Genomic DNA, 14967 nt, shown 5'->3' with positions numbered 1-14967 from the left:
GTTATCAGCCAAATTCTGCTCTCAGTGACACCAATATGACTTTGAAATTACTTTATTGCTATCCAGTTTTTTCAGACTTACATTGGTCCACGACAGCGAATTTAGTCCTAAAATATTTAAATGAGTCAATGTCTGTCACTAGCCACCCTATAGTTCAAATAAAGAAGGCTTTCCACTCCCCTTGTTGGGTTGCTCCTAATTATTCCAAGTTTTTCCTTTTCTGAAATGTCTCCTGCTTACACCATTCCAGAGGTGACTTTTCGGGGGGGGGGGGAGGGGGAGGGGTGTCAAAATTCATTCAGCCATCTTGGAGTAACTTTTATGTTATACAATTAAAATATACCAGTTTGAAGAACTATACGAAGACAATTTAGGAGAGGGCTACAGCAACGTGATTGGGACAGGGATCCGGTTTTTGTTCTCTGTTTGTACTGTGCCCAGCACAGTGAAGCCATGGTCTATGCCTAGGTCTTCTGGGCTATATGGGAATACAAATAATAAATAATAAAAAATAATAAGTAGAAGAAATGGGACAGCATGTGTATTTTTGGGGACATTGTTGAGGCACAAGAAACAAAACAAATGCAATTGATATAATGGCTTTGCTAAAACTGGACTTTATTTCAGCTGACTCTGATTGAACGCAGAAATTGGTGACCATCACACTGACAGCTAGGGAAACTTGTGAGTTACGGGTACTTATATATGTTTTAAAAACTTTAAAACTGAAGGACTGGAAATATGAACCGCAAAGCAAAATAATTAAGTGGCCTAGGTAATAAATACCTAAGGAAGGCAAACGAAGACACACGTGCATGCTCCCTGATCTACACTGCTAGCATTTTCTTATCAGAATTAGTCTTTAGACACCCTCTGCCTTGACTCTCTATGCTCTCACTGAAGTGGAGGTCATGGCTAGTGACAACTGGGAGCTGTTCTTGGAGTCTCTCTTGCCTTTTTAGGTTATGAGGGTCTCTGTGTGTTTAGGATAATGTGATTGACGGCTCCACTCCGGCCCCAATTAGCACCCTATAATTTATTAGCTTCTGCTTTCAGATTATGCGCTAACTTCACAAATATTCCAACCACGGAAACAGCAGCTATCGAGTGTCTCTTGCTTGATCCAGCTCGCTGGGGCTGCAGTTAAATACAGGGAGAGAGCTGTGCAGGTCTGTCAAGAGAGAATAATCATTTGCATCTGTGTACGACTGGGACAGACACAGCTCTTTAGGGCTTCACTGGTGGAAAAAAGATATGTTCCATTGGATTAGGGTTCAACTCATGCTGTGGGGGGTGAGCTGCAAGGGTGGGATTCAACCTGCTGACTCTTCTGAAGAAAGTTTGTGTTTGTCTAACTCTACTACTTATATATATACCAGTGCTTCAGTTACACGCAAACAGCAACTATAAAAATGATAATGTCACCATTACTTTTCTTCCTTTGCCCTGATTGCTGAAGTGTACAGCAAATGTGAAACATGCCACAAAGGAAACAGGGATAAATGATTCAGTAAATGGGGCCTCGTCATGGGAAGTGGTACAAAGACCTGCAAAATCGCATCTATCTATCTGGGTATTTATCCTGCACTTCTTGCTATATTACCTGAGCAACTGACAAATTCTAAAAGAAACACCCAGGTTTTCAGTTGCTCAGTATGTCGTTGTGTAAATGCACTAAAGTAAAGGAAGGGACAGACACCAATGAGAGCGGGCAGCGGCTCACATGCAGCAGCACACTGCTGGATATGGCAGCAGAGGACTAGACAACACAGGGTTTAGGCCATTTTGATCAACATTGTGCTCATACTCCATTGGGCCACGTGCATGTTTGTGGTGGACACACCAGCATCCCCTTTACTTTGTCCTGTAGGGACCTGGTGTGGATGTGACACATGCAGAATGTAGGAGAAGGTGGGGGCCCTCTAGGGCATGCTAAACCATTTGCCCTAAAACTTCTAGATTTATAACTCAAGATTTGTATGTTTTGTGTGTTATTCACAGCTAGGTTATAGGTTACACAGAGAGTAAGAGATGGCTACTTTTCCAGATAGCTGAATTAGCCCCCCCATATATATTAGAGATGGGTGCAGTCAGTTAAATCCTCCCAATTTTGGGTGTGTTCTGGCATAGAAGATTTAAATAAAGCCTATTCTTGTGGTAGGAACCAAGGATACAACTTGGGTCCTGAGTCTCATCACACCCAAGTTTGGGGGTTCTCAGAGGTTGCTAGGATATATATTTCTACCCACTTTTCTATTCCCCTCCACCTTACCCTGAAAAACAATAAACTATTTAACCTGAAAAAAGAGGAGCCCTCTTCTCTTACCATACATCCACACACCCAAATAGCCAGTCCCTCTCCCTGTCTAGCAGAAACTGCTCCTCTGGGGGGCAGGCCACAGACACTGGCCAGGACACCACAGCCCTCCAGAGGAGCTGGTTTGCTTCCCTGCAAAAGGGCATGTTAATTAGAGCTCTTGCCCAGAAAGAGATGCATGAAGCAGCCAGTAAGGGGCCCCGGGTGTGTCCAAAAACACCCACAGCATTCCCTTCCCTTCCAGACAGGGACCGACCATTAAGTCCTTGCTAGAACTTGTCATGGATCTAAATAGAACTTCAAAGGGAAAGTGAGAAGGGACAGCAGCTCCTCTCAACCTAAGGTGGAGATGGGGCACATAAAATTCCCCAGAAACAGGCAACACCCACTTCATGTGAGGGGCAGAGAGATTACTTATTTGCTTCACTCCCCCCAACTAGGGGCTCATTTGAGTAACCCACTGGGAAACAAGAATCTTTATGCTAATGCAAACCCAATGTTAGGACAAATCTTTTTGACTCTAACTGCAAGGGTAGCGGCAGATCATTGTCTGCTCTGTTCTCAGACTCACCTGAGTTGGAGGCAGCTCCCAGGAGCCCTTTTAAAAATTCCATCACCAAAAACAGAGATTGGTGCAATTTTCCTTTCTTAAATGCAGTTCTCCCCTTCTTGGGATGCTGTTAAAGCATCCCTGCCAGAGACTGGTGTTAAGGCTCTAGCTCGTAAAAATATTCCTGAAGAGCAATTTTGTTTGCCTTTGGCATGAACAAGGTTGTGCCAAGAGTCCACAATTTTCAGTAAAAAAAAAGAAAAATCCTTAACGAAAATACCAAGAGTGTTAACCCTCAAACCCTTACAAATTACACATATTGAATTCTATTTTATAAGTGCACTATACTCCGAATAAACTATTTACAGCAAGCAGTTTGAGTGAATGTAACGTGTTTCCTTTCCGTTTCTGTGACCAGGTTATGAATTTGTATTAGTTTTTTTGGTTATGCTCAGATGTTCTGCAACCAGACAGTACTAACAAACGTAACCCTACAGAGGGTTCACCAAATGGTGGCTGTGAGTATTCTCTCGTCATGCCAGTGCACTGGATGCTTACAGGTCTGTTTTACTTATTGGGTGACCTAAGCTTTATTGAGCAGAAAGTGACATTGACCACGTTTACAGATTATCTGCAAACTTGCATGCTTTTTCAATGAATCTGCTATGCAAATAGTAGTAAAACAGTTTTAAAATGGCCATGAAATTATTTCTCTAGCATCAAGGGGCTCACTGTGCTAGGCACTGTACAAACACATCATAAAGAGAGAGTTTCTTCTCAGATCCTACAGGGTAAAGTCCCAATACTGCAAGTGTTTAAATTTATGTACTGTGAATAGTGCCATTGAGGTCAATGGAATGAAGCACAATGTGTAAAGTTAAGCATGTTTTTTGCCGGATCAGGGTTTATATCAATTTAGATTGTAATCTCTTTGGGGAAATAGTTGTGGTGTTTTTTTTACTTTATCTTTGTACAGCACCTAGCACCATGAGGCCCCTGTCCTGATGTGGGGCCCTTGGGTACTACCACTGTACCAATCATAAATAAGAACAGGAGCACTTTAAGTAAAAATACTCATATCAGTATTTACCAATTCTGTATTTGTGCAAACCTTTCTGCAAATAAACTTTTGGTCCCCCGAATTAACATTCACAAATCATTGTTGTGAATGGCTGGGTTTTACTTGCAAAAATATTCATAAATACATTTTGGCTAAATTCACTAGCAATGCTCAGTATGATTCTTTTGGGGTGGGCGGGGGGAGTGAGAAGAAACATTTTCAGTGAAGTGCACTTCATACTAGAGCTGGTTGAAATTTTTTGAATTTTCAAAATTTCAAAAAAGCAGCTTTTAACAAAATCCTTCCCCCTTGTACTCCCCCAAAATATCACTTTTTGACTAACTCTTCTTACTATGTGCCTTTGCCAAGTGCTGCTGCCTCTTTCCTTTCTATGATCCTGAGAGCATTTTGGTTTAAGTGGTAAAATAATTTCCACAGTCTGCCTTTCTGCAGCTTGTCCGGGTCCTGGTTTAGTGTAGACTAACAGGAAAATTCTTGTGCGTGCCCTGGGTGAAAATAATCACAGTGCACTATGTTCTGCAAAGCATTAAGTGAAGATGGTCCTCAAAGTGTTTTTCAAATCAATTCTTGGCCAGTGGTTATATCCAGTGCTTTTCTTAATTCTCTTTAGTAAGATTTATGGAGGAGCATGGGAATCTAGCTATATTATAGCTGGTGCTGAAGGGAAATCCAGAAGCAAGATTCAATTCTCAGTGTCCCCCTGGTCCAGCATGAGGAAGTTTTAATTTACACTGATGTCATTGTATAAGCGTTTTGAATCACAAGCGAAATAGCAACTGCTGGGTTTTACAATCCCCTCTTTTCTCAGCTTCTTGAAGTCGGCTGTTGCAGAATGACACCTTGCTTATTTTATCTTAATTCCAGGGATACCATAACCTATAACATGTAGTAGCTAAGCACTATTATATCCTCTTATCTTTTGTATTTGTCACCCTTTCTTTTAATACTGATGTAAGAAAATATTTTGCACCACCAAGATTTCTGTTTAGCTTTAATACAAAGTAACTAATAGGGGTCGCTTTGTCCACGTTACAGGTGTTTTTCCCCCTGTTCCACTCTAAAGTTTCCAATTTGTGCCATCACCCTATTGGTTTAGCTTTAATCCTTCACAAAAACATATGAAGGGTGAAAGAAGGAGACATTTTTAATGTAGCTTTTCTACATTCCAACATCCCTTATTCCCATCCTCAAAAAAATTACTACTAAAGTGACAGAATGGCAGCAAGACACAGACAAAGAGAAATATTAGAGGCAATGGAGATCAATTGTCCACAATGTGCCTTTCCTTCTGGTGTTCTCCAGTTGTTCCCCATGAAGGCTGTCAGGTTTTATTATTTTTTGAAGGGTTTCTTCTTTCATCATAAAACATTACTTGTAAAAATAAAAATTATATATATGTGTGTGTGTGTGTATATATATATATATATCCAATACAATTGTTATGCCAAACTCTGAGAAGTGCCACATTGGCTGTCAAGTTTCTGGAGTTTGAACAGTTGTCCCTGGAACAGCTGCATTTCTGTAAGCCCAGGGCAGGTGGCCCAAGCTAGCCACTTGCCACTCATAACGCCAGGCTGAAAGATCTGCCCAGATCTTTAGTAGTCCAAATTTGTTCATGAATTAAAATTTCCTTTCCTTTTAGTTTGCTATAATGTAAAGTACAAATCCAGTTCAAAATCACGGAGTATCTCCCCATGCTGCTTTCAAGAAATAATTCTCATTGGCATAAAAAATATTCACAACACCACCAAAAAAAAAAAAAAAAAAAATTCCCCCCCACCCTTAAGAAGGCAGTGATTGCACATCACTGTCCACATCATTTAACTCTTTTTAGGCAATATGACCACAGTTCTGAGTGTGGAGTTAGTTTAAATAAAAGTCAGTGTCTTTGGCTCTCCTCTTTCAACAGAAGGAATTTTATCCTCCACAGTATCTCTTAGGTATTGTACTTGAAATGCCCAGTAGTATGAAGTCCCATTTCCTTCCCCGTGTTCTTGTCCTTGAAATGCCTGGCATAGACGCTGAGCTGTGGTGGGCTTGTCTCCAGGAAGTGAGGAAAGGGGGCTCTGGAGTCTTTGAGTCAGCAGATCAGCTCAGGAGAGATCCACCACAGAAGGAATAACGGCGAGCTGAAAACCAAGATCAGAAGCTGTTACAAACCGACTCGATTTCAGCTCTGAATGTCACCAATTCTACCAGGCAGAGATCTACTGGGGGAGAGCCCAGGGGAAGAAGAGGTGAAGGACAGGTCTAAAACCAGTACAGATCCTTGCTTTTATCCTGAGGCTGCAAACCTGAGAATGGAGAGGGGGGGGGGGGGAAAGAGGGGAAGAAAAAAAGGTACAAGATATTTAAGGACAGAGAAAGCCAAACACCACTACTTCCTTGTGAGGGCAGAGAAAGGATCTAAAGCCAGGGCTCCCACAGAATAAAAGGAAGTGGTGAAGCAAAGAAGAAAAAACCCCAAACATGGCCAGAGAAAAGTGGGTATCCCCTGTTTTATCTAAAGCCAAGCCTTTACAGGGATCATTCATGGTGGGCAGAATAACCATGTACTCAGTACTGAGAAATGCTTCCCAGAGAGTGTTCCCTGTTTTTGTGCCCTCACCCAGCTAGAAAGCAGGGCTATATCTGGCTCACCTTTCCAGTGAAAGCATAGCTGCAAAAAGCTTCCCTAGGCACCTGATCGGACATAAAAGCACAACAGATCAGCTTGCCTGGGGGAGGGGAAACCGCTGCACTTTTCTCTGAGCCAAGCAATCCTGCTTCCTCCTCACCCCCTGGAGCAGTGGCTCTCAACCAGGGGTATGTGTACCCCTGGGGGGTACGCAGAGGTCTTCCAGGGGGTACATCAACTCATTTAGATATTTGCAACAGGCTACTTAAAAAGCATTAGCAAAGTCAGCCCCAACAACAATTTCCTCCAGACAATGACTTGTTTATACCGCCCTATATACTGTACCCTGAAAGGCAAGTGCAATATTTACAGGCCAATTGATTTCTTTTAGAATCGGATGGCAAAGACCGAGAAAGGAAGCAATTTCTCAGTCCCCCTGCGCTGTGCCACTGCTGTATTGTGCTGGTGGAGTTTGTAAGCAAGTAGTCTGGAAGTGAGGTGAACCTTGGTGGTCCGCAAGGCAAAGCAGACTCCGGCAAGGGGTCCAGTCTCTGGACAGGTTGAGAACCACTGCCCTGGAGGACAGGTGATGGGGGAGAGGAGAGATTAGTCTGCAACATCTGGCTGGGGCCTGCGGGCGCTTCCAGCTGTGCCGTGGCCCACGTCCCCTGGCGGGAACAGCGCGGGCAGCGCAAAGGCCCCGCCCGAGGGGGGTGGGGGCGGCGCCTCTTACCTGCGTCCACACTGAGGCCGAGGCCCTGGGCCATGTCCCCCGCCGGGCTGGGGAAGGGCCCCGGCGCCGCCCAGGCCGCGCCGGCGGGCTCGCTCTTGCCCAGCTCGCACTGGGGGCTGCCCGGCGCGGGCGCCGAGGCGGGCGGCAGCCGGTGCGGGCGGACGGAGGCGGCGGGCACCAGCAGCGAGCTGTAGCGGGGGTCGAAGTGGGCGCCGTAGACCTCGTGCATGGCGGCGGGGCGGGGGTAGGCGGAGCCCTGCGCGCCCAGGTAGGGGTGCGGGTGCGGGTGCGGGTGCGGGTGGTGCCAGGGCTCCGGCCCGCCCTGGTGCAGGTGGCCGTGCAGCGCCGCCGGCGAGTAGGGGTCGGCTGCGGCGAAGGGCAACTCGCTGTGGGCGGCGGCGGCCAGGGGGCTGCTCAGGGAGGCGGGGACCGAGGAGGGCTGGTAGGCGCTGTTCCAGAAGGAGGCGGGGAAGCTGCGCTGGCTCATCGGGAAGGACCCGTCTGGGGGGAGAGAAAGAGAAAGAGAGAGAGAGAGAGAGGGGAGCAGCGTGAGCAAAGAGCAGCCGCCCCTTCTCGGTGCCCCCTGAGCGATCCCCCCAATGCATCTCCAAACAAGTCACCCCGAGTCGATCCCCAAGAGCTTCCCCCAACGCACCTCCTCCAGCTAGCCCGCAAAAGACCCCACACAGCTCACAGACATCAAAACTGCCAGATCAGAGATCACTCCCGAGAGATCCCAAGCAGATCCCCTCCAACAGATCCCCAGACAGATCACACACCCAAATATCCGAGATCAATCCTCCTGTAGATCCCCAAACAGCTCACACACCCACTAAATCAGAGATCAACCCTATCCATCCCCAAACAGATCCTTCTCCAGCTAACCATAACAGCTCCCCGGACAGCTCACACAGCCGATAAATCAGAGGGCAACCCCGCATAGATCCCCAAACAGATCCTTCTCCAGCAAACCAGCCAATAAGCTCCCTGCTGCCTGACAGATCCAGGCCTTTTGTTTCCCCACGATTCTGAATTAAAACAATTGTGGCGTCTAAGTTGTTTGTGGTTCTTGGAAGAAGCCCTAGATCTACGGGATTTTTTTCCCCTAGTAGATGAAACAAGTCACTTCAATTCTGCACACAATAATTTCCAGGGGAGGAAAATAAAGACCTGGTAGACTGTTAGCAACATTTTTATATATATATATATATTTTACTTAACATTTACATACTTAGCCAGAGGTGCTGGAACAGTTTGTATAGTGGGAGTGGCTCAGAGCTTTTGAACCAAACTGTAAACCCCAGTATATGATGGAAACCATTTCAAGCCAGGGGGTGCGGTAGCACCCCTAGTTCCAGACCTATCTACTTAGCATATAAAGACATCTCTTCTCCCTATGCTCTTCAGAGATAGGCAGGTATGGAATGAGGAGGCATTAGGTGTCAGGTCACTAACTCTCTGAATGACCTGGGCAATTCCCCTTCCTGTAAAATCGGGCTAATGATGCTTGCCTGCCTCACAGGTGTGCTACTAGCATTTGTGATGCATTTTGCAGGTCGCTTAGGGTTGTACGATCTTCCCGGCAGGGCCCCTGTATTTTATTTGCTTAGCAAGCAATATGCAAGGTGGAATAATATTTGCCAATAGTAAAGATAGCCATGTTCAGTATTATTAATACGGTATATTGTGCATTCCTAAGGCGAATAAAATGTGCACTAAAGAAGTGTGAGCCAGAGGTAAGTTGTCTCTGAATCCCTGGCAAGGATCCCTCAGCTGTATTCAGAGAGTGGGATGCAGCACACCACAGGCACCTCCAGCACCGAATAGCTTTCATCCCTGCCAAATTTTAACTAGTATTTCATTTTTATAAACCCACTGACAGAAGTACAAGGAGAGACTGGGAAACCTTTAAGCAGAATCTTGGCTAGATTGATCATTTCAGAGGGCTCAGATCGTTCCACTTAGGTAAATTTCCCACTGAAGTAAACAAAATACCATGCTGATAACAGGGGAAAACCCTGTCTAATGTTAATGACAGCGAACAAACTCACTGGCAATTGTATCGGTATACGGTAAGGGCTAGGATGTCTAAGAATTTGTAAATGCCATCAGGATTTTCCCCTTGTTATAAGCCCAACCTTGTCCAGTTTATCTTGTTGAACGCTAAAGTACAGAACACCTGCTCTGAAATAAAATATATCGTTAAACAAGAAAACGCGTAGGGGGTCGGGGATGGAATGCATTACTGGGAAACGCTGCAGCCTTCATTCTTCGGGGGCAAGGAATTGGCAGCTAAAGCCTTAAATGTAAAGTTAGTTATTGGCTTGGTCATGATCGCCTTCTCTCCCACGTTGCTGAGTATGCTGTAGAAAACAATATACTTCGTAATGTGATTTCTCACGCATACTCTCTATCTGCATGTCTATAGTTCTTGTTCCCTTATAAATCCAGTCACACTTTAGTTAACTTTTTCAGACATTTTCTTCTTCCTCACATATAGCGGTCGGGGAATAGACCAGAGCCACAAACTCGAAAGCTTGGAGGGATATCTGGAAGTCTTGCTATCCTGGATTTAAATAAATGATTGTTTTTCTTTATTTCCTCCCAGCCCCCAAAGATATGGCAATCTATTATATATCTTGAGCTAGATCTATAAACAAGATGTAATCTATTTGGGGCGCTGGGAAAGGAACAGTGAATTTTTTCCACATTTTTTTTTAAAAAAAATCTCCTTATCAACGTCCTAAACTAAAAGCCAAGGGCTGGATGGCCAAAAATAATTATACCAATTGGGACTTCTGCTTAATTGTGGTAAAAAATAAAATAAAAACTTATAGTCAAAATAAACTAAGAGCAGTTCCTCGTGGGGAACCTTTTTGTTTTACCAGATCCTGCAGGGTGAATCACATAGTAATGTCGGGGTCATTGTTTAAATTCCCTACACCTATTTCAACACGATTTTATAATCAGTTGCATTTCAGTTTCAAGAGGGAAAAGGGGGAGGCAAGACTCGAGAGGCAACGTACAAGAAGCTGTATCTTGGTAAAACAAGAAAACAAATCGCTATAATTATAACTAGGCTTAAGTTTTTCGGAGAAGCTAAAATAAGGCATTTAAGAGCTGGAATTGCTAAGCAGTGCAGAAATGTTTCGCGACAGAATTTTTAAAACTCCCACTTACAAACAGATCAACGTGATTTTATCTGCACAGTCATTTCTCAGTCAGAGATAGATATTTATGGCCAGATTTTCAAAGGTGCTGACTGAGTACCCCCAATTCTAATGGACTTCCATAGAATTTATGGGCTCTCCCCTCTAAAAAAAAAAATCACTCCTACTAAGTCTAAATTTAACCAACTTCAATTTCCATGCTTCAGCCAAAGCTGGGAATATTCATTTGATAGTTTACATTAAAAAATGGGTTGCAAAACAAAACCATAGGGCCCGATCCTGTTCCCGTTTAATTAATACAGGTTGTTTGGGTATCTTTCTGTCAGGGAACAGCATGTCTAACGGCATTTATTTCTGTTTTATTCCCAACTGTTCAGGGAATTTTCCTTGGCAACTTCATTGCATGTCACCAGTTCCCCTCTAGTCCCGCTACCGCTCTGTCTGGAAGAGGGTTTCAACTGCAGGAGTCGAAAACTTCCCATTAGGTGAGCTAGCGCTGGCTGGTCGTTGGATGAGATCTGCTTTAAGGAGCCCGTGGAGGGTCGTTTTCCTTTGCCTTTTTTGTTTTTTTTTACAGCATCATTTTGAGTTAGGAAAGTCCTGTTACTGCCAGGGGGGTCTCTGGAGCTGGCGGGTGGAGGGTTCCTCTAGGGAAACAAGGAGACCCGAATGCTGCAGGAAGCCCTGGGCCCTTTTGGAAAATCTTCTTAGCTGTGTTGGGGGTGGCTTTGTTCGTGTCCCCGTTTAACAAGCCCTTATGGGAACCCCAATAGAAAGAGCCCCGTGTGCTCACCCCTCCAAGAGCTGGTGCTCCGGGACGTCTTGGCGCTGGCACTGCTGGGCGAATAGCTGCTGGGCTGGCTAAGGGCCCGGCTGAAGTGCTCATCCACCACCGCACTGATGTCCCCTTGGAAGTAAGTGAACAAGACGCATCTGGAGTTGATGTACTCGGCCTCCGGGGGGCGCTCCTTCTCGGGGCTGCAGTCTTCCTCCTTGATGCTGGCAGAGGCGTGGCTGGAGAAGGAGCTGCTGCTGGTGCTGGCGCTGTCGGGGGCTTCCTGCATTTTCGAGTAAAAGGCTAGTTTCTGTCAGGGAGGAATGAAGAAAATAAACCCGGTCATGCGAAGCTGTGTAAGGCGGTCCCGTGCCAGCAGATCCGGCTGGCTAAGAACCCGTGTCGGTCTCTGGCAGCTAAACCAATGCCCCATGCGGCAGGGGAGAAGCGTCTTACCCCAGCCAGTGCATACATTGCGAATGAGTGCCAAACAAATCCCCTCTTCTCCTCAAGAACAGCCAGGAACGAGAAGCCAGAGGAGGATGGCCTGAAGTCCGCTAGTTACTCCCCATCCCTGAATTTACCCCCCTTGTTCCCAATCCCAGCGCTAGCGAAATGTCTGGAGAAGGCGCTGATTGTATATACACATTGCACCGAAATGCATGAGCTGTACTGAGACCTAGAGAGGGGGAGACAGGCTATGTGCTGGAAAGAAGCCTGCTTTGCAACATGGAGGCAGAAACTGCACCAAGAAACGGCCAGGAGACATGAACAAATGCATCTCACCCGGAGACCAGAGGGAATAAACCCTGCAAGAAAGCACCAGTTGAACCGCAGGCAAATCAAGTTTGGAGACTTTTTTGTTGAGCTCGTGTTGGAAAGCAGAAAGAATGAAGCGAGGTGGGCATGTGTTCGGGGACATCGTTTCAATCAGTGGAATTGTACTAGCCGCTTACTCAGAGAAAATTGTTTCTCCTCTGTTATATTTAGACTGGAAACATTAGCAATAAAAGGGCCAATCCTAGCCTTAGTCAGATCCCTGCTGAAGTCATGGGCTCCCGGTCAGTGTAACTGATGGAAAAACTCCCAAAGAGGGTCTTTATAAATTATAACCGGGGGAAAAGACCGGCTGATTCAAATACAGTTCAGGGGGGAGCCACTTACTTGGTAAGCAGGAGCAGGCGGAAACCCAAGGTATTTCCTACAAGACTGGACTGTTTTCATTGGATCCTTTTTAAAACTGGAATTTACTCGAAAGTTTGCTAAAGTGTTTCCATTTTTTCCTAGCGTGTCTGCAGCTGCTAAGGGCCGTTTCTTAGACATGCATAATTGGATTCGGATATTGCAGACAGGGTGGCTTTCAGCTGGGACTCGGGTACAATGGGGAACGGGAAGACAAGCGCTGCGGGGAGAAAGGAAGGGAAATCAAGGTAGGCAGCTGCTCCTTCTCGCTTCGGGCCACCCACTCCGGACAAGACAGGGGCCTGTTTCAGCGGCCCTGGCCAAGACACGCGACCTTTTTTAAGACTGTCACCTCTCCATAGATACCGCCTTCCAACTGGGCTTCCATCGCAGCCACTGAATCTAATGAGCCCCCTAATATTAATGCTAAGAAAGAGAAGGGGGAAACTTCAGCTATTATTTCTAAGCGTGTCCTAGACCTCCTGCAATGAGCACAAGGTAAATCAGGAAGAGGTATAATATTCCGCCTGAACAAAAGCGGATCATCTAAACCCTCCCTAGCCATGTGCAAGCAAAGCAGACTGAACGCATCGCCCTAACTAGGGGCCCGATTCTGTCCTCAGGACTGCACGCACAACATCCATAGACTCCATGGTGTCTGTCCTGTTAGAGCAGAAAGGAGTCCTGCTGGTTTTGGCCGTTTTTTCGTTTGTGGGGATTCCCCACTCTCCATTTCTGGAAGAAAGAAGGAAAGAAAGACAAGGAAAGAAAGACAGACTGTTGTCGAACAGGTGCAATCGCCTTGTAAAGCGAGCTCGGGATCTCGGGTGGTGTCCGACACAATGAAATAGTCTATGAATGGGGTGAACAGTTCCCTTTACAAGACGGACTTTATATCTCTCGGTGTCACTGTCTGGAAATCCCGGGATGAATTGACACGAATGATAACCTGGCGTGTGCAGAACGGGCCAGCAACACTTCATTCACAGGCATGACTCTGCCCCTGTTCGTTTTAAAAGGCACTAAAAGCGCAGATTCCGATTCGGATCGAATTGATCTAGTGTTGCGCTACAAGCTGAGGCCGGATGGGAACGAAAATCGTTTGCCTTCCCCCCGAGACGCTTTTCTGACTTAGCTGCAACAGGAACAAAGAAAGACACCGGACGTACAATGCGAGGGGAAATAGCTTCCCATCACCTGCACCCGGACGTCTTTTGCATCCAACAGACTAAACTATAACCTGCCCCACGCCATGTGTACTCAGCTTCCTCCAGAACCAGCTGCTGGAATCGGACAGTTTAATCAAGGCAGCCCCCCCCCCCCTCCAAGCTTCAATGGGCAGAAAACTCTCCCCAAACATCTTTCGGTTTAAAAAACCAGATCCGCCACATGAGAAGCAAAACCTCTGTACGATAACGTAGCCCTCGAAAGCGACGGGTGGCAAAGTCTTTTTCTAATTACAGCTCAGATGCCAGAGACCGCGTTGCGCAGGAATGTATAGAAAACCCTCCGCCCGCATTTTCCAAGCAGCCTTTCCATTTCAGCACAGCCCACCACCACTGCAGCCAGCCGTGGAAAGACATCGAATAAGCAGGGCCACTGCCCAAATCTCATTCATTCTTAAAACAAAGTCCGGCGGGTGACGATCACGCCCATCCCACGAAGCTGAAGCACACACACACGCGTATCGTTGTGCCCGGGGTGGGATGCTGTTGTGGGTCAAAACCATTCACCTCCCCGGAAGCTAGGTCTGGTGTGGCCCTGCCCCAGAGAGCCATCTTCCAGAGGGCATCCCTCCCTCCCTCCCCCCGTCCAGGTACCCCACACGTACCTGGTGGTAAGGGCTATAGGCAGCTGCAAAGTAAGGCTGGGGCGGACCATAGACTTGGTACATAACATCCAAACAGCTCATGGCTAAAGACCGCTGAGGACTGATGGGTTTTTTGGTGTGGTGTGTTTTGGATCATCAGCTCCTGTTCTGCCAAGTGAAGTGATGCTTCATGGGCGGCTCCTCTGGGGTACAGTCCCTCGGCATTGGCGGGGTGAGAGAGGGGATGAGGTGGGGGCCCCCCCCTCCCTCCCTCCGAGGCGCCGCTGTCGCTTTCCCCCAGTGATAACACTCCAGCAAATGAGCTCGGGGGCAAAGAGGCTCGGCGGGCGGCAGCCAGGAGGCATTTAAACCCCACGCCACGCCTCAGGGGAGGGGAGGGGAGCTAGGGACCAATGGGAGGGCGAGCGCCCGCGTGGGGGACTGCGGCTCTCCGGCTGCTCCGCTTGGTCTGCCTCTGGTCCTCGCTGGCTGCTGAGCTGCCCCGGCCTCTCCCCATCCCGGGGCTGGGCTTTCCAGGGGCACCTCTGCCCCCTCTCAGCCCGCCTGAGGAGCGTGGGGCAGCACCGGGACAGCTGCCGTAGGCCGGGAGGGCAGCAGCTGCAGCACGGCCGCCGTCAGGGCTCGCCCAGCCCAGCTGTTGGCAGGCACCCAGCCACCGCTTCTCCCACGGAAGCGGGGGGCAGCGATCGCGGCAGCGGGGATCCCGCCGCT

At 47.1% G+C, this 14967-nt stretch overlaps 1 protein-coding gene across 1 annotated transcript; it reads right to left on the bottom strand.

Moving 5' to 3' along the window:
* Positions 1-4922: 4922 nt before the first annotated feature.
* VGLL2 (vestigial like family member 2) lies at positions 4923-14537 on the bottom strand. Its single transcript, XM_067546642.1, has 4 exons — positions 14257-14537; positions 11262-11553; positions 7299-7799; positions 4923-6077 (listed from the first exon to the last, which is right to left on the bottom strand). Exons 1-4 carry the CDS (start codon positions 14335-14337, stop codon positions 6037-6039), a joined length of 915 nt encoding a protein of 304 aa, XP_067402743.1. The 5' UTR covers positions 14338-14537; the 3' UTR covers positions 4923-6036.
* Positions 14538-14967: the final 430 nt, after the last annotated feature.

This window comes from Emydura macquarii, unplaced genomic scaffold (genome assembly GCF_026122565.2).
Source record: "Emydura macquarii macquarii isolate MOO-44397 ecotype Brisbane River unplaced genomic scaffold, CSIRO-AGI_Emac_v2 contig_1146, whole genome shotgun sequence".
NCBI lineage: Eukaryota > Metazoa > Chordata > Testudines > Chelidae > Emydura > Emydura macquarii.
The sequence above is the reverse complement of the archived record's forward strand: the minus strand, read 5'-3'. Positions and strand labels throughout refer to the sequence as shown.

What these genes read in the sequence shown, in the direction of transcription:
- VGLL2 (XM_067546642.1), bottom strand. Translation starts at nt 14,337, where the DNA reads ATGAGCTGTTTGGATGTTATGTACCAAGTCTATGGTCCGCCCCAGCCT. An exon ending in CCTATAGCCCTTACCACCAG is followed by an intron (nt 11,554 to 14,256) that starts GTACGTGTGGGG and finishes CCTCCCTGACAG; the next exon opens with AAACTAGCCTTTTACTCGAA. An exon ending in GAGCACCAGCTCTTGGAGGG is followed by an intron (nt 7,800 to 11,261) that starts GTGAGCACACGG and finishes CTCTCCCCCCAG; the next exon opens with ACGGGTCCTTCCCGATGAGC.